Source organism: Phragmites australis, chromosome 15 (assembly GCF_958298935.1).
Source record: "Phragmites australis chromosome 15, lpPhrAust1.1, whole genome shotgun sequence".
NCBI classification, from domain to species: domain Eukaryota; kingdom Viridiplantae; phylum Streptophyta; class Magnoliopsida; order Poales; family Poaceae; genus Phragmites; species Phragmites australis.
The window spans coordinates 4,005,866-4,024,836 of record NC_084935.1 but is presented as its reverse complement, the minus strand read 5'-3'; the positions used below and the strand labels follow the sequence as shown (position 1 = coordinate 4,024,836).

The following is an 18,971-nucleotide window of genomic DNA, read 5'->3' as shown; positions in this document are numbered from 1 at the left end:
ATTAATGTAAACAATAGCTTTTACATATATTTGATATTATTTTATATAATTTTAATTTTTATTATAATGTACGGGTACTCAACTAGTTTAGAAAAGAAAGCAAATATGCATGTGAAGTTGTGAATAAACACACTCAGTTTGATGCACACTATTTCGTGACGAAGCATGCACTTTTTTTCATGTGGCTTGCCAAGCCGATGCGTACGTTGTGAGAACTTCAGGTCTGGAAGTACTTTCTCCATTCCGTAGCAGCAGGTGCTTCTGTAGTACGTTCCATGTCAGATTCCTGTACAATTCATGGAAGAAATTAATAAGATTATAAGTGTGTTCCAATATGTTATGAGCAATGCTGTGATCGACACAGAACTCAAAATTTGGACGCAGCAACTCCGGTCTGCGCATTCAAAGGGAACTCACATAAAAGGTTGTTCGCTCTGATGAAGCCAGTGTTCGCCATGGCAAGCGCAAGAGCCATGTCACCCTGTGCTTTGATCTTGGCGAGAAGAAGATCACTGTTGCCGTCGTAAGGTCCAGCGTTCTCCTCGCCGCCGCCCACGGCAGCGCACGAGACGTGGAGGTCAACGGCGTGCAACGGTAGAACCACGGGCGGCCCCCCTGGCGGCACGCGGCGCAGCGACCCTCTGCGACCACCAGCGTGAGGTCGTGCGCCGGATGCCGCGCGCTGCGCACGGCCGGGGGCAACCGCGCGCAGCGCGGGTGCATGTCGAACCCGCACGGCGGGCAGCGGTAGAGGAAGCAGCCCGGGGCGCAGCGGCCGGCGCAGACGTCGCACCTGTGGGTCACATCGCGGCGGATCTGGAGGAGCACGAGCTGGTGTGGGTGGGCCGGGGAGAAGATGGTCTGCTGGTGACCGGCGCAGGAGTCGTGGACGGCGAAGTCGCAGCCGGCGCGGCAGCCGTAGGCGGGGCCGGACAGGTCCTCCCAGCACATGTCGCAGAGGAACGGCCCGGTGTAGTGCCGCTTCACCAGCTCGTGCCCTGGATGGGAGAAGTGGCTAATGGAGTCCTCGGCCATCTCTCTCTCTCTCTCTCTCTCTCTCTCTCTCTCTCTCTCTCTCTCTCTCTCTCTCTCTCTCTCTCTGCGTGTGTGTGTGTGTGTGGTGCCGCTTCACCAGCTTGTGTTGGACACTGAGTCTGCATGGATAGCTATAGTTCTCCAGGATGCAAAATGTAGTTAAGAAGGTCCTTAACCAAGCGATGAGAGGGGAAAGAGAGAGAAACATTATCGATTATTTTGCATCCGATTTTATACTTGTTGCACTCTATTTCATTGTATCGACAGCTATAGTGTCTATACTATTGCATAGTTCTTTTTGTCCTATAAATGGAGGTGCATTAATTACAGACAACCGTTGTTTAATACCATTGTACATACCCACAGTATTTCGTTTCGAAAAAAAAATATGCCCATAGGCCATAGTATCGTCGGTCATTGACTTGGTCTACTGCTCCCTTAGCAAAGTACATGTTGTTTGTACGAATCTAACTTTTATAGGATTAGCTTCAGGTCAAACAATACAAGTCAACTACGCATGACAGCTAGTAAATCTTGCAGGGAGCGTCATACTATTTACTTTTTTCATCATAAATATTTATCGTTTTAATTAAAATCTGATTAAAATTTTAAAACTTTGGTCGACAATAGCATTTCAAAATAATTAGTTTAAAAACATAAAATCATATCGTAAATTTATCTAGAAAAATACTTTTATAATAAGCATATCCGTAAATTTATCTAGAAAAATACTTTTACACTATTACAGTTTTATTAGATATTATAACTATATACTAATAAAAAATAATAATCAAGTTGCTCGTAAAAAATAAAAAACCAGCACTGATTCTGAACAGAAAAGCAGACACGATGTAACATGAGGCCGACGATGGTCCCGATAGGCCCACGGTGGTGAGGCCGAGAGCGGCCGTCCATTTCGGTCTGATGATGACCCCCGCACGTCGGGTGCCGGCGCCGGCGCCATCCTCGCGGCCCAGCTTCTTAGTGCTTGACAGCCCCGCGGTCGCCGACTCCCCCTGGAGATTTTCTTGAGACCGGCAGTGGTTGTGGCTGGCGCCGTCCCATGGCACGATCACGATCTCTCCCAGGTCCCAGCTGCCTGCACGTACGTCCCACGGGTGCGGCACGCCGTTCTGCGTCCTCCGGAGATGGGCCGACGCGCCCCCGCCTCACCGAACCCACGCGTCCGGCCATTGGCATGGCACGGTTCGGCTCGGTCTTCATAATGCGCCCCGCGGTCTTCATGGGTGTGTTTGGTTGTCTGCATGGTGTCTCGTATAGCTGCATCGTATATTCTGGATGAGGAGAAGCAGGCTGAGGGGAGCTGTATTTTAGAAAAGAAGAGTGTTTGGTTGGTTGGATCTACGGATGCAGGTTGAATTTGAGTTTGTGTTTGGTAGGTTGAATTTGAGACTGCATGAGGTGGTTCACTGCCGCTGACAAGTGGGCCCAGACCATCTTTCGCTGCATCCCGCCAGCCTGCACAAGAGCTACGGCCGATTTGGGCGCATGAACGGATGCAGCGTCTGAGCGTCTCCGTGCACGAGCGGATGCACACTGGAACCGGTGGTCACGGCAACCAAACACCCATCTGCTTGAGCGTATACGCGGATGCAAGCACCAGCTGATGCAGCGATCCAAACACGCCCCATACTACGCCACTGCAAAGAGGAATCCACAAAGTGCCACTCCAATGGGGCACTGGCATTTTCGCCCCTTGCCTCAAACAGGTCACTTTACATGACTTTTTGCATATAAGGCTGTGGAAATAAAATGGCTTTTTGAATACATGGCATTACACACATCATTAAAAAAAAACTAGCATACATTTTTACACATCGCAAAAAAAATAATCTACGTGACCATGATACATATAAATGGCAGGAACACAAAAGCTATAGGATTTAACAAACATTCATGCAATTTAATCTACATCATGGAACCATACATGCCTGTATTGAGCTGGGGGCAAAAGAGTCCAGCCACATAGCCTTTTAGGCTGAAAAATAATGAAAATAGATAAGAGGAGAGGATAATGGCATAGTGTGAAGCAATAGCTCCTTTGGAGTGGCATTTTGTGGATTCCATTAATTGGAGTGGCATGGTATGGACTCCCCTCTTTAAGGATGTCATTGTATGAGTTGTCTCGCATTCTTAAGGCTTGCTTATGCAGGAAAGATGACGCTATCAGCTGGTAGTTTGTTGTCCAGGAAAATGGCATGTCTGCTGATAGCCTGATATTGATGCAACCAACTATACTAAGAATGGTGAAGATTGGTGAAGATGTTACACCCCATGAGATGGACTAATTCAGAACAAAAGAATTGAGAATACAAGATAAACCTGCTGCTTGCATCGAAATTTAAGCTGACTCAAGATATTCTACGCTGAACCAGTTTATTAGAAATCCCCGGCCAAGCAAACAGAAACTTTTTTTAGATGTGCAAACAGATACTGGTATTAGAGAAGAAGGGAGTAAGCTATAATGCGGAAGCTAGAACAAACTGTAATCACAGAAGAAAACTCGAAACAAGACAGTGAGCTGGCAGCGACAAAAAAACAGTGGTGATGTACTGTAACAAAAACGGCAACAGAGAAAATACCAACAGAGAGGAGAAACCTGACTGGTACGCACCTTCCCTGCGTCTTAACTCAACGTCCTCAACTCCTCATTTTCATAATGCTGTTCCAGAACACTCCTCCGGCATGCTATCTATAAAAGCAGGGGTAAACTTCCTCTAAAAAAAACACTCCTCCTGCATTTCTAGCTTCTTCATTAATGCACTGCAGCAATTCTAATTAGGAATCAGGATAAGGATAGATAGATAAATGCAGGAAGAACATTATAATGTTTACTCAGTAGCCAGATCACTGCCTGCAGAAAGCCGACCAATTTAGCTTTCACTTTCAGCTCTTCGTCACTATCCAATCTTTATATTTCTGTCGGTTTCATCGACCACTCACCCTGGCAAACTTTCTGATGTCAACCGATGTTTCTGCTGAGCAAATAGCACGTATTGTAATCAAAATATTTCTGCGAATTAACGCGAATTAAATTTTTCCCAGAGCGCATGCTTGATACTACATGTCAGCTAACCAATGTCAAGGAGCTGTAGAGTAGTAGTTATGCAGATCTCCACCTGCTCCCTGATAGAAATATATACCTGCAAGGCTGCAACTCAATACTTCCTGCAGTCGGTACACGGAAGAGCGGCTCTATTCCTCTTGTCGTGGTGAACAATTGCAAGAAAGCTTTGTATTTGCGGTTTGCAAGGGTATCGGGTAAATGAGCCTTGTATCAGCAGGACAAATTTCCAATTAGCGAACAAGGCATTCGCTCATTGCAGAATGGATACACTTTGATTCGATCATCTTGAGAAGTTTGTTGTTGTTCACCTCAAAACAGAACATTTACAAGTTTATTATCATATTAACATGCTTTAAACTTACATCAAACTAGTTTATGTGTGCTTACTTATCGGTTTCAAGTACGAGAAAGCCTGTGCGCTGTCGCTTACACAAGTTGCCAACCGGCAACACATTGTAGTTAATCAGAAAATAAAATAAAGATCCCATTTGGCAGCACCAGCTCCAAAAAATCTTGAATCTGGAGTTGTATGTGAATCGATGGTATTTTATTGAGTCGTCTTATTTTTATTTTAAACTAAAAATAAAAATTTAAACCACTTTATTTTATCATATGAATTCTGAATCTAACTTAGATCTCGAAGCTGTAGCTGCGCCAAACATATCTAAAGTAAAATACATAAACATCAGCTGTATGTGCATCCATAACCCTCACCAATGTCCTAATAAAATAGAAATGGTAGTCCATTCTAGAATGCAATCATAGTGGATTTCTTGAAGGTATATTCTAATATTCCTATGCCGCTAGGTCACCATGCGTGTCTCTAGCTATTATTTTTTATTCCGTGATTACTTAGTAATGGTATGTTAGGCTGCCTTACATGTCGGTTCACGCATTACACAAAGGCTGACGCACATGGAAATACAGCCCAAACAATTCTGTATGACCCCATCAATGCCATCGTGTTTGCAGTAAACTTGTCATATTTGGAATGCAGAAATTTCACAGGGATTTGTAAAGAAATTGTTCAATTTTCGTAGAAATTATGAAAAAGATCCTGCATTCCAAACGGGCCTTACACCATATTAAAGCGATAGATGTGCAAGCAAAAGGAGGAAATGCATATGCTGCAGTGGCCATCTCTTGTGCAACGTTTGTGCTCAGTGTTACTGCAGTTCGATTCTTTTCGTTCAATTGGCTAAGGAAAACTACAACGGATTGGACTTCGATAGGACAACACCTCGGCATGTTGAAGCAACAGAATTAGAGAAGCTACCGTAGCTTCTACAAGACTGAAACTGCGAGCAAGTTCATAAATTTCCCATCAGATCTTCGATCAAATCAGTTGTAACTCTGCCATTAGTGCATTTTCTAATATCTGAAGCTGTGATGTGTATGTAAGACTCTATTTGTTATTGCAGTATGGATTGTACTCGATAAGGACAGCTCGATGGAAGTAGGCCAATGCATCGATTATTAAAGCTAAAAAAATTCGTCTTTCAGTAACAAGTGTATCATCGAAAAATGTCTCGAGCAGTAATATCTAGTGTTTCAGAGTGTTCGAAGCTGCTGGATTGCAGTAAAGATTTTTCTTGTACACTGCCGTCCGTACAGTGTGCATGTATCAGTTCATCTTGGATAAGCATTTTACTGTCATTATCTGCCCGGTACAAGCCTGAATAAACTGTGGACCTGTGGAACAAAGCAACTTCTATCTTGCCGTCGTAACTGTGCTGCCTACTATAATACTACCACTCTCATTATTGGAGAGTATCATTGTTGTAATCCAACCGTCCATTTTAGTAGGTATTATTGTAATTATCTTGATACCCTTAGGGGTAATTACGTCATTAACTGATCGGACTTCGAACCTTCACCACCCATCATCGACCGATCGATGGAGGGTGGAAACCCTAATAAATGAAATGAACTAAATAAATGAAAGCTTATCCGAAGAATAAATTAATATTTTGATCTTTCCTAATTAAACATATAATTTACAAGTTTATCATGATTTTTTGTTTCCAATCCTACCCTTATGATACCCATGATACTCTTTAATGATACCCATGATACTGATGAGCGATAGAGTATCATTAGGTCAATCTAAACTACCGGATAAGAAAAATGGACGGCATGCACTCATTTAGGTGTACTGTAAAAGTCCTCAATAACTATGGCTAACACTACGAGTTTCTTTTTTTAAAATAAAAAACTATACTACTAGTTGATCGCGCGATCCTTTTCTTGACGACGAATAATTCCTTTTTGTAAACTGCAAGCTTTTGTAGTTACTGATCCAGGCTCAAAATGCAGTATTCTCTTGATGTGCAGGATTTTGGTTGTATTACTACATGGATACAAAAGATGATCAACCAAAGCACTTAGCATCATTTCTCGGACCTGAACAATTGTCGAATCCCGATTGGTTCAGACTTCAAGAAATTATATGGAGCAAAATTGTTTCTTGCTGGAGACAGCAACGCAAGTTTGCAACAAAGCGAGATGATGAGCGTCCCCACAACGCATGGTGTCATTTGGACAACAACCATCTGAGCTTTCACAGTAGTGTGGCTCCAACGAATTGGTTAGATGGCCATATAACTAACGAGTAGTTGCCATCACTGTCACTCTCCAATCATCAGCATAAGAAGCATCAAGATGATGTGACCTGCAGAGAGACGCACTTTTGCAGTACACTGACCTGCAGAGAGAAGCATCAAGATGATGTGACCTTGCATGATCAAGAACCGGTCGTAAGCTTGTGAGATCTGCACCCGTACGCGATCGCCATGAGCCATGAGCGAGAAGATCAAGAAACTACCGCCACCACGAGCAGCAGCGCCTCGGATTGGCTCGACGAGTCCATCGCCTTCCTCACCGCCGACCTCGACCTCGGCTTCGACGATTGTGGCTGGTTGCCGGCATCAGCGGCGCAGGAGCAGCAGGACGTCGGCGGCATGGTCTCGGAGACACTGCCATCTCCGGCCACCTTGCCCCGGCCAGATCCGGGCCCTGTCTCCGCGAGCGTTGCATCGTCGTCACCAGTGACGTCGCAGCAGGAGTTTGGGCAGCCCAAGAAACGCAAGTCTCCAGGGCACAGCAGCCAGCGAAGCCATGTTGGCGGTGGCGGCAGCAGAGGCGGCGCCGAGCCTGACAAGGGAGGTTCGAGCTGCAACCGGAAGCCGGGAAAGAAGGGCAGTGCCAAGGGTGGCGCGGCAAGCATGGACAAGGAGGCGAGGTGGGCGGAGCAGCTGCTGAACCCGTGCGCGGCGGCCATCGAGGTGGGCAACCTGCCGCGCGCGCAGCACCTGCTATACGTGCTCGGCGAGCTTGCCTCCTTCTCCGGCGGGGCCAACTACCGCCTGGCCGCGCACGGGCTGCGCGCCCTCGCGCTCCGCCTCCCGCACGCCGTGGGCCAAGCGGCAGCGGCGTCTATGAAGATGCCATCTTTCGAGTGGCCGACGCCGGCGTTCTCCGGCGTAGAGCCGCGCCTCTTCCGCGCGTCGCTCATCAAGTTCCACGAGGCCAGCCCGTGGTTCGCGCTCCCGAACGCGCTCGCTAACGCCGCCATGGCGCAAGGCGCGACGAAGTGCGCGGTCGTTGTGCCCCGCCGGATCCACGTCGTGGACATCGGTGTGTCGCACGGCGTGCAATGGCCGACGCTGCTCGATGCGGTTACCCGGGTGCCACGGGGCTCCACGCCGCCCCCCGTCCGCATCACGGTCGTAGGCCCCTCTGCCACGCCGCCGGTGCCCTTCTCCGCATCACCTCCGGGCTACGATTGCTCCCCGCAGCTCCTCCGGTACGCCAAGTCCATCGACCTGGACCTTGCCATCGACCAATCACCATGCTTAGACACACTGCACGGCGTCACCACCCCCGGCGAGACCCTCGTCGTCTGCCTTCAGTTCCGGCTCGGCCATGCCACCGCCGACGAGCAAGCAGCCATACTCCGAAAGGTCAGGACCCTCAACGCGGAGCTACTGGTCCTAGCTGAGCTGGACGGCGGCAGCCGCAGCGACGGCAGCGCGGCCAGCGAGTTCGCTGCGAGGCTGGAGCTTCTCTGGAGGTTCTTGGACTCGACGGAGGCAGCGTTCAAGGGAAGGGACGCCGACGAGAGGCTCGTGATGGAAGCAGAAGCGGGGATGGCATTGGCCACGGCGCGGCGGGGAGCGGCCATGTGCGGGCGCGAGGCGTGGCGGGCGCGGATGGCGGCGGCGGGGTTCGAGGAGGTGGCGTTCGGGGGCGAGGCGGTGGAGACGGCGAAGGCGCTGCTGAGGAAGTATGACGGCGGGTGGGAGCTGGTGCCGCCCTCGCCAGCATCCGGCAGCGCGGTGGGGCTCCGGTGGAAGGGGCAGCCCGTGTCGTTCTGCTCGCTGTGGCGCCCGGCGTAGTGGCGGTACGGCTGCCGTCTGGTCCGTAGGACGAGCGACGTGACATGATCACTTGAGATCAGTGCACGGCCGGCGCGGCGGACCGAGCTGATGTGTTCGGTTGCGCAGGCGGTGTGCTCGTGCTGTTTCGTGCAAGGGGTTACGGGCGTGCGCGACCGCCACGCGAGCTGGACCAGACCCTTCAGTGGGATATAGATCCTCTACAGTATTGCATCGTCGGAATATATTTCTTCTGTAGTACCAACATGTGGGCCTAAGCTCATATGTTAGCGACGGTGCAATACAGCAGAGGATCCCACTCCCCTTCGGTGTGGGTGGGGTTGTGCGACACACGTGCAGTGAGACTGTGAGAGTACGTTCCGTGCACTAGTGCGTCACTCGTTGCGATGGCCGACGAGTGGCTGGTTTGTGCGGGCGAGCCGGTGCTTGGCACAAGAGCTTTCTATAGCTTTGAACAACGGAGCGGGATCCTCTGCGGTAATGCATTGTCACCGACACATGGGCCCGGGCTCGTATGTCGGTGACGGTGCAGTGCTGCAAAAGATATGTGTCTACTTTTGACGGTGCCGATAATACTTTCGTACATAAGTCAGTGTCGGGTAACGAATTTCTTTTTTGCGTTTCTTTACTCCAATATAGAGATGTAAACTAGTACAATGCTCATGTGTTGTAATGTATCCTAACATGATCATAAAGTAATACTTAATTCATAGAGCAATAGTGCTATACGATGTCTAAGATCCAACATTAGGATAATACCATGGCTCTTCTTATCTTACATGAATATAACAAAAAATAATATCTTCACGATAACATCCTGGAGACATTTATATAGAAGAACACCACCAAATGAAGTATGTATAATTCCTGTAAAGTACATTAACTATACCAAAAACATAACCAAAGACAAATGCAAGGATAAACCAGAATGAAAAATATTAAGCTCAACTATAGCTTATTTATTTTTGGACCAGCTTTTAACATGAGATACAATTTGGTTCTTCTAATTCCTTCCGAAGCTAATTAAAAGTCACTGCAGCCCTACTATACCCTTATAAAGAATCTAAGAATTCAGAAATGGGTAATCTACTACAGGTGGAATTCAGGGAGTATATTAACCAAAAAAACTACTACTGGAGTTTGGAGGCTTTCATAGAACACTGTAAAAAAGCATTTGCATCCATCTGGAAGTTACCTGTCAACTGAATCTTGTCCCTAGGTTTTGAGTTGCAGTGGAAGTTACTGCAGATATCATTCTTTGAGAGGTCTTCCTTGCCAGTTTCAGGGTAATAATAAATTGCACGGCGGACACACAACGTTGCGGTCTTTCCATCAAATGTATCTCCGTACCTAGTAGATGCAATTGAATAAAGTCGAACATTATGTGGGGCTCCAGGCTTCTTTGGGTTTTCTCCCTGACAGATGAAAATGAAAACAAGGTTCAGAGAGCAATGAATGTGAAGAGAATACATGAAGGATAACAAAAGAGATGTAATTGGTACTTTTTATTTCATCTAAAAAAATTCCTTCAGAAGATGCTATTTATTACATTCTTCATCTACAAACAGATTTTTTGTTTTCTTGAATAAGCTTATAGTATAGTGAACGTCATATTGAAAATAACGTCTGCAGGTTTAGAAAGAACGTCAGTATGCTTGTCTGTATCTGTATAACTGTATAGTATATATAACATATTTAAGACCATTGACAAATCATTTTGATTGTTCATTATCCGATAATATGAGGGGAACCAAGCAAGCTGAAGACTAATATATGACCTGAGACAAAGGAAATGATCAAGAGCAGGAAATACTTACAGGAGGAATCACACCGTAACTTTGGCCCTCCCAGTAAGGCACACTGCCACCATGGTCACTGACGACATGGCATGTCACTCCTGGAGCTTTGGGACCTACAAGCCTCTCCACTCCACCGAGACAATGGTGCTGGCCGTGTAAGGTGCCTTTGGCTTGTATGTGTTGAGGGGTGGCTCATTCGCACTCTCCAAATGGAGCGGCGCAACAGCGACTTTGCTTTTGCTCGCCTGCTGAACTGAAATGCAGCACACCTTGTTCGCATGCCTGGGCCGCATTGCCTTCCTCTCCCACGCCAATGTGCCACCGACCCATGATTTGTTGTTGAAGCTAAGATTGTTGTTACCCTAGAGCATAACGAAAGGTGAAATTCGGCACACGGTCAGCGCCATTCAAGAATTCTGCGGGTTCAGGATCAAACACTTCCAACGGCCTACTAAAGCAAGAGCTTTGAATTACTAAATACGAGTCAATTCTGCATGACTGATAAGTGATAACTATTTTTTGTTTATTAATTAATTATAATTTTATATCATGATTTTTTTATATATGTAACTTGTAATTGTAGATTCAGTTTCACATACCACTGTTGATGAAGACATGAGAGGCTCGGATGAATGAATTACTCATCAATTAGGTAATTACTTTCATATCATCGTATGTTTTTATGTAGTTCGTTGTACCATATGAGTATGGAGTTGAAGTAATATCTAAATTGTGTACATTTTGCTCTATTTTTGTTACATATTGGTATGTGATCCGGTTTGGATGGTTTAAGCGGTTAGTTGTTGGCTCAGGTCTTGTCGGGCGCAGAGCTTCGCCACTGCCCTAAACCAAGTTCTCTACTACTCAGGGGACATTCAGGTCATTTAAACCTGAGGTTAAGAACTAAGCCTTGGATTGGGTGAGGCTTAGGTGGTTAAGGAAGTTGGTTGTACCTCTTACCCATCATGAATTAAATCATAGGTTTGCTCCTTATGTGTCTCACCAAGATGATTTTTTTCAATGGTCAGCGACGTACCGTCGATGTGTCAATCTCTAAGTTTCTCATCTCTAATATTCAGTAAGTGTTGTGTGAATGCATGCATATGGTGATGCGAGTGTGTGCATACATCTGTGTGTTATACTAGGATTTAAAAAAACTTGAGGTTCATATGCTGCTAGGTCTGACATTGTGAACAACTAAACACAACTAGGCGGATTAGCGTGCCTATGCCGCGCCTGTTTTTTTTTACACAGAACATGACAAAAAAAGACTAAAAAAATTATGTTCACCAATTTTGGGCATTTCAATATTTATTTATGAATTTATTAATATTTAACACATTCATTTAATTATGGAAAAAACAATATTATTTTTATGCATGCACATAATTTTAATATGTAGACGACAGTAATACGAACCTAACAAAATTTGTTTTATATTTTTTAAGTTTTAGATATTTTTCTGTACATTTGGATTATTTCAACCGATTTATCAATATAACTATTATACCTTTAGCTATTTTTCTGAAATTTTTCAAAAAATGATATTATACATATAAATATATAGATACGTATATACATATATACACGTATATGTATACATATACATATCCATATCCATATATAGGACCCATATAAACAGTAGCTACAGTGGAGATACTACAATAGCTACAGTGCCTTAGCCTACGAGAGCTCTCCAGTTAATATATAGGATAGATTACTCTTGAAATAGATGGCATGAAAATCAATGGTACTTGCTATTAAGCCATATCTGACTATATCTCCTGCGACTGCGCCTCATATATACAGCGATTTAATCACTTGAATCTCTCACACTCAAATATGACAACAGGAACTGAGGAACAGGCTAAAATAGCATAAGAAGAATTAATGCACTCAGTACGGTGAATCAAATATTTTCCCATTTCATCTTGGAGGTAACTATTGTCAAACCAACAACGGACTACACAAATTATAGGTAATTAAACGCAACTTAAATTATGAACTCTCCGATCATCCCCGCGCCTGAATAATCATTCATATCACATCACAAAGACGACTTTGAAGCTGGAAGCAAGAAGTTCAGGATGGCCTCGTTGAACCGTTTCGGATCCTCCTCCTGAGGCATGTGGCCAGTGTTCTTCAGGACCTCCAACCTAGCATTTGCGCCTAGTTTCCTGCATTTGCGTTGATCTCTCATATGTTACATTACAAGGTAAATGCACGTGTGAAATTGAATTGAAATAGATTACAGTCGAGTAAGACTAATATGTGGTAAGTGCTGACCTTGCCACTTCAAATGCCTTCTCAATGGGGAATATCTGATCATGCTCTCCCCATAAGACAAGAACTTCCTGAAAATGGGATAGAGATTGGGTAAGAAGGACAAACATGGCATGGTAATGCATTATTGTAGTTATCTTTCTGAAAAACAGGAATTGCCTGGGGCAGAGGAGTGAGCTGGAACTTCTCTTTATTCCCTAGAGTTATCCCCTTGATCAGCTCCTTCTTCTCTTCTACTCTGTCGCTGTACAGATACTGCAACACAGTTTTATTGTTATCGTTACACAAATCTAGATGGTGTTTGCATGAAGCAAGTATAAGCGCTCATGAAGATACTATCATGTAAATACTGAATTCTGTTTCATTCTCCAAAACCAGACAAATTTTGATGTAATCTGACAGTGACAGGCAAGATTATAATTCAGTACTTGTTGACATTCATATGCAATCTACTAATTTTCCAAAAGGATCCGTGACCAAATAGTGCAATGATTGGAATAAGCCACCAAAAATTCAAATAAAAGGTTCAAAGTCAGCAAAAGGAATTAATAATTAGCACGATCGTTCTTATTTAGGGAAGTGGTCCAACAACTAGCAGAAATTGATGCTCGACATTTTCGCTGCATAGCTTCAAACTGCCCTTGGATAAATGGCGATGTCGACTAGTTCCAACTTTAAGCTTGAAATAGATGATGACAGCTTAATTACCGTACAGATTGGTTCAACTAGAGTCCACTGTCTAAACAGGCACATGCCAGACAGACGTCCTTGCATGATCTCCATCCAAATCATGTTAAGTCCTTCGATTCAGACAGCTGCTGGATTTGTCCAAAGCTAAGGTCTGTAATTGGACAATGACAGATCATTTCTTCCTTTGATCCTTCGACTTACTATTCTACTTCCTCTCGTCTCGTTATAAATAAATGTCGTTTTAGATAAGACACGGTCTCTAATACATAGCTTTAACCACTTTTTATTAGAATATATTTATAAAATATATTGAATTTATGATATTATGAAAGTGTTTTATAAGATAAATCTATACATATGTTTCAAACTAAATATTTTAAAAATATTATTACTTAAGTTTTAAAAATTAATCGAATATTCTTTTAAATGACATATATTTATGACTGAAGGGGTAAGGAAGACACCTACTTTCTCTGAACTCCTGTGATAAGTATTTCTGAACTAAACACAAGACATTATTGTACCAGTGATTATGACACGTAACATGAGCAGTGGATGTACAGGTAAGCTGTGATGGTTGATTGACTATAGCGGCAATGCCGGGCCGAAGAATCTCAGACTCCAACCGAAGTAGGGATGAAAACGGTCAGAAACGATCGGAAGAAGCTTTTATCATTTTTACTTTCATATTTTTTTTCTCGAAAGCGAAATCGAAAACGATAGTGCCGGAAACGAATACGGTGTCGATAATACGGGAACATCGATAACGATATTGTCGGAACGGAAACAAGTCGGTATCGATCGGGAATCAAAATTATAGAACGATAAACACCGGCGTAACGCTACTCGCAATCACGCCCATGCAAGTCAATTATCGATGATTACACATAAACACACTATGAGAATAATATCAAATATTTAATTTAAGTAATAATACCATACATATTCGACTTATGATAGACCAAACAAACACATAAGTACTGAAATATACAACCAGACACCAGAACATCGCAACATGCTAATATCCAACGAGATAGACATATTACATATAGTTTTTAGTTCAGACTAAACATAGACACATAATATTTTAGACTTGACATAGATTTATATGGGTTGGACTGCTTGTGGATGTGGGCCTTCAGATATGAGGGTGGAAAACGGTAATTACCGGGTTTAAAATACGATAATTACCAGCTAAATACGGAAAAATCCGGAAACGATCGGAAGAGCCCAAAATCATTTCCACTTCCATTTCCGGGACGTAATACCATTTCCATTTTCATTTCTTCGGTATATCATTTCCGACTGCTATGGTCGAAACTCTTCGAAAACGAGTCCCGAAAAACTGATATATATCGTTTCCGTTTTCATCCCTAAACCGAAGTACCAAGAAAGATGCTGTAAAATGCCAGCAGCTACTGTTCTTTTTCAAGACTGATATATGTGCACTGGCTGTTCTTGCAAATAAAGGGTACCTATACGGCCACACTTGAAGTTGCAGTTGCACCAATGGCGGCCATTAAATTGTTGTGCCTGGCCAACACGAGCTGGACGTCAACGTCAACCAAACAAGGCCGGCTGAATCAATGTCGAGACGCACTCTTGTTCAGGGAGGTTGGGGGAAAAGATGATCGCGAGGCCTGTCGTTTGTTGGAATGCAGGTAGGCAAGAGCAACGCGCGGGTCGTTGACCTGTACTCTGCTACTAGAAGAGTCTGGATGGATGGCAGGAGCTGGACTGGCCGTTCGGGCTTGATTGGAAGAGTGGCACGGCCGGAGAAACGGTTGGGAAACACACGGGAGGGGCCGCCGCCGTTGGGAGTTGGTGGCGATCGAGCGCGGCGGTTGGGAAACCTGCGGTGCGAGGACGATGACGAGGAGCGGAGAAACTTTGGATGCTTCAGATGGAAGCTTCTGATCCGGGGCATGTCATCGGCAGAAGGGTATAGGATACGTGGCACTGCCACGACGTGACGTGGAGGCCATGCATGCGTGGGACCGCCCGATGCAACCGGGCGGCACAGCAAGATGGCCCAAGAACTCTCAACGCGACACGACGAGCACACGAATGTACACGAGAATTTGACCGGAGTTGTTTGATCCGACATCCGAAGCACGATTGCATCTGCTAGGAGAAAAGGCGTTTGATCGAGAAGCAATTGAGTGCGAGAATGATTTGATCATTTGACTGGCGTTACCTGGACGAGGTCGCGGAGCACAAACCCCGGCGTGAACCGGCGCGGGCGGTGGTAGGCGAGCTGCAGCAGCCGGCGCATCTGCTCGGGTGAGCGCGGCAGCATCACGTCCTCGACGCGCTCGGCGCCGCCGCGGCGCAGCAGGGCGCGGTCGTCGGCGTCGGCCTTGAGCAGGTCGGAGCTGGCGATCACCACCCGCTCCACTGCGGCCGGGCCCAGCAGCCTAGCCACGTGGTACGCCACGAACCCGCCGTAGCTCGTGCCGGCCACGGACACGCGTGCCCCCGGCGGCGCCACGGCCGCGACGAGCTTCGCCACCGCCTCGGCCTGGTGGGCCTCCGTGCGCGCCCCCTCTGCCGTTGTGCCGGAGCCGCCGAAGAAGAGGAGGTCCGGGACGACGAGGCGGAACCGGCGGGAGAGCGGGCCCACCTGTCCCCGCCACTGCCACGTCGCCGGGGGACCGAAGCCGTGGAGGAGGACGAGGACGGGGCGCACGCCGTCGGCCTCCGGCGGGAAGCGCCAGCAGTGGACCGTGGTGGCGCCGCCGTCTAGCGGGACGGACGCCTCGACGAGGCCCGCCGCGGCGAAGCGGCGGCGGAAGTAGCCGTCGAGCAGCGCCGCGATGCCGAGCGTCGGCATGGCAGATGCAGCCGCGCGGTTGTGACTTGTGACGTCGCTCCAAGAGTCTGGTTGGTGTGTTACGTTCGGGAGCACGGATGGAGACAGAGATATGGATGGAGACCGAGGATTCACGGGTTGTATTGCTCCATTTGTTTTTGTAATTTGTACTCTGTCTTTTCTCAAGAGTCAGATTACTTGCAAGATTAACTGGAGATGTATAGATATCACTGATGCATTGGAGAAGTAGTTTGGACGATAGCAAAAAAGTTTGCAAACATCACGATTGAACGCGTGTTTACCTGAGGATCAACACTGCAAGCGAATGGAAAATTTATTCATGATCGACGAGTTTAAGACCACTTATGACTGCATGCTATTTAAATATCAGAGATTAGGCATGATTTGCAGGTGTTGAACATGGCAATAGATATGGCATTTTGTATCGGCAAAGCTTCAGTTTCACGAGTCCGGAGTCCGGACTACTTACCTCTAAATAATGAATAGCTAAATATCCATACGTTATTGCAAAAACATAAAATCATCTCCACGGGTTCTCTTTACAGTTTCCGTTCCTTTCGTGATGGGAACGAAACCGGCGATCCAACATCTTCCCGTCGGGGGCTGGTACAAGAAGGGATATGAGAGAGGTTCCAGGGCACAAGATTCTCTCCTATCCCTTCACAGCAATGACGAGCAGTCACACGCTCAGGCAAAAGAGGCACGCACAGCTGGAGCTAGAAGGCACACATACTTCGGCGACAAACATGGCCAAGGCGGCGTACCACGGGGATCGGAACACCCGGACACATCAGCTATCGGGCTCAACAGCGGCACGCTGTACACAACCACACACACGCCAGAGCATGATACGATGGACATCCATGGCGCCACGCTATAGACAAGCATGCACACACCGAAGCAAAACACAACAGATCAGGGGCCAACTAACCGTACCAGCAACAAAGCACGACACGATGGCGCCAACACAGAGAAGATGACGGTGGTGGCAGAGAGCAACAAGGCTTCGGCCAACTCACCCATCAAACGACACATAGTCGATGAGGGGTTGCGCCCAAAGAACTTGATGGCTGATTGCGCTTGGCTGCTCGCTGCGACAGGGCTCCAGTGGCTCCGACGAATTTGTTACGATTCGAAGGATTTTGGCGGGACTCTATCCTGCTGGATTTAGATAAAATCGAATTTGATTTGGCTTGAGATAGATGCGGGATTCTGTCACGTCCGAAATCCGTAATCATATGATTAAGCCTAATCGTGTGTCATTAGAATCATGCCTAAAATTGAGCAATTTATTTTGACACACTAGAGCACTTTGTTAGAGTCAATCAGTTGAGAGAAAGAATTTTGAAACAGAAAAGAATCAAAATTGGTTTGAAAATATCTTGTCTCTATAGCAAATGGGGCCCACATATGTTGGCCAACCACTCCCTCACCCACTCCTCTCACTCTCTCTCCCTCCCTATGCGCCCACTCCCTCTCAACCTGCCAAGGCAACAGGGAGCTCCCCCTCCTCTCACTCCCTCTCGAGCTCTCTCACTCCTCACTCGAACTCCCCTCTCTAGAAGCGAAGCCGAGGTACGCGTGTGGTGTCCATGTGATCACAAGATCTTGAGCTTCTCATCCATCCAATTCATTTGTGTTTTTCTGAAGATTCGAGCCATTCTTGATGTTTCTTCCTCTTCCCGAGCGATTCCTTTGTTTCCTTTGTTACCCAACGATCACCAACCTTCACAAGCACCGTGGGTAAGTCCCTTAGGCTTCCCTTGGTAAGAATACGTGAATTGGTTAGTCGATTTCGGATTTGAAGCTACGGTTGAAAATATCTCAAGTTCTTGAGCTCAGGAGCGATTTAGAGGGATTTGGGTGAGATTTGATTTAGGAATCATGTTTCTATGGTGATGAGTGAGTTCTAGACTCTATGAACTATCTCAAACATATTTCTCTTTTGTTTAGTGAGGCTCGCAAAGCAATTCGGTCAAGTTCTCCCGATAGAAATTTCTCTCTGTCCCAACCTTGATAGTCCGGGCAGTCCAATGAAACCTCGATAATTTGTGCTAAAAAATCGTTAGGATTTAGGGTGCAAGTTGAGTCTAGAATCTTTTGTATAATGTATATGTATGTCTATGTAGGATAAATTTAATATGGAGTTGAATCAGGTGAGGAAATCATTGAGAGGCTCAAGTCTGTCCAACCCGAAAATTCTGGGTACCACCTAGAAGTTCCAGGTAATTTGCGACACTTTTACCTGAGCACCCACGCTCACAGCCTCATCCGGACATTCTGGCCTAACCTAGAATATCCGAACTCAGCCTGGATCTTTCGAGTTAATTCAAAAATGGTTAACCGAGAACCCCCGTCCGAAGTACAACCCGGAGTCTCCGGCCTGCTATTAGCTTTTCGAAGTCGTTTAGATCACAAAGTTTGCTAATATTTCGCATATCTTGCACTTTTAGCTTATTGTTATGCATATTGTAGCATACATTGTTGCACTTCATTCATACTCATCATTGCACGCGTTCTTCTTTAGTAAACGAGGATCCGGAGTGTGACGCGGGTGTGATTGAAAGTGACACCGAGCCACACGGGTTCTGTGAATTCTGTGTGAGTAGCATCAGGCAACCGCCTGAACAGCAAGGCAAGCATCTAAACATGTTTCTCCCATTAATTTGGATCGTATAAGTCTAATATGATAACATATGTTTTATGTATGTTATGTCTGCTTTTGAGTCGATGGCGGGTCTTATATGGGTAGAACCTATGTTCACCCCCGTCTTGAGTTATAGATGATCCATATCCTTATAACTGGGGTTTAACTTGTTGTTGTCTAAATTAAAGGTCAATCGAAA

General features: G+C 45.8%; 2 protein-coding genes and 1 pseudogene across 2 annotated transcripts; 1 reads left to right on the top strand and 2 right to left on the bottom strand.

Annotated features, from left to right (window-relative positions):
* Positions 1 to 217: 217 nt before the first annotated feature.
* On the bottom strand, positions 218 to 1,035 carry LOC133893013 (uncharacterized; annotated as a pseudogene).
* Positions 1,036 to 6,915: 5,880 nt separating this feature from the next.
* On the top strand, positions 6,916 to 8,520 carry LOC133893012 (protein NODULATION SIGNALING PATHWAY 1-like). Its single transcript, XM_062333993.1, has one exon. It carries the CDS (start codon positions 6,916 to 6,918, stop codon positions 8,518 to 8,520), a length of 1,605 nt encoding a protein of 534 aa, XP_062189977.1.
* A 3,704-nt stretch (positions 8,521 to 12,224) lies between these two features.
* On the bottom strand, positions 12,225 to 16,292 carry LOC133892913 (uncharacterized). Its single transcript, XM_062333904.1, has 4 exons — positions 15,490 to 16,292; positions 12,762 to 12,857; positions 12,606 to 12,673; positions 12,225 to 12,496 (listed from the first exon to the last, which is right to left on the bottom strand). Exons 1-4 carry the CDS (start codon positions 16,123 to 16,125, stop codon positions 12,367 to 12,369), a joined length of 930 nt encoding a protein of 309 aa, XP_062189888.1. The 5' UTR covers positions 16,126 to 16,292; the 3' UTR covers positions 12,225 to 12,366.
* Between the last annotated feature and the right edge of the window lie 2,679 nt (positions 16,293 to 18,971).

What these genes read in the sequence shown, in the direction of transcription:
- LOC133893012 (XM_062333993.1), top strand. Translation starts at nt 6,916, where the DNA reads ATGAGCCATGAGCGAGAAGATCAAGAAACTACCGCCACCACGAGCAGC.
- LOC133892913 (XM_062333904.1), bottom strand. Translation starts at nt 16,125, where the DNA reads ATGCCGACGCTCGGCATCGCGGCGCTGCTCGACGGCTACTTCCGCCGC. An exon ending in TGCTCCGCGACCTCGTCCAG is followed by an intron (nt 12,858 to 15,489) that starts GTAACGCCAGTC and finishes ACTGTGTTGCAG; the next exon opens with TATCTGTACAGCGACAGAGT. An exon ending in AGCTCACTCCTCTGCCCCAG is followed by an intron (nt 12,674 to 12,761) that starts GCAATTCCTGTT and finishes TCCCATTTTCAG; the next exon opens with GAAGTTCTTGTCTTATGGGG.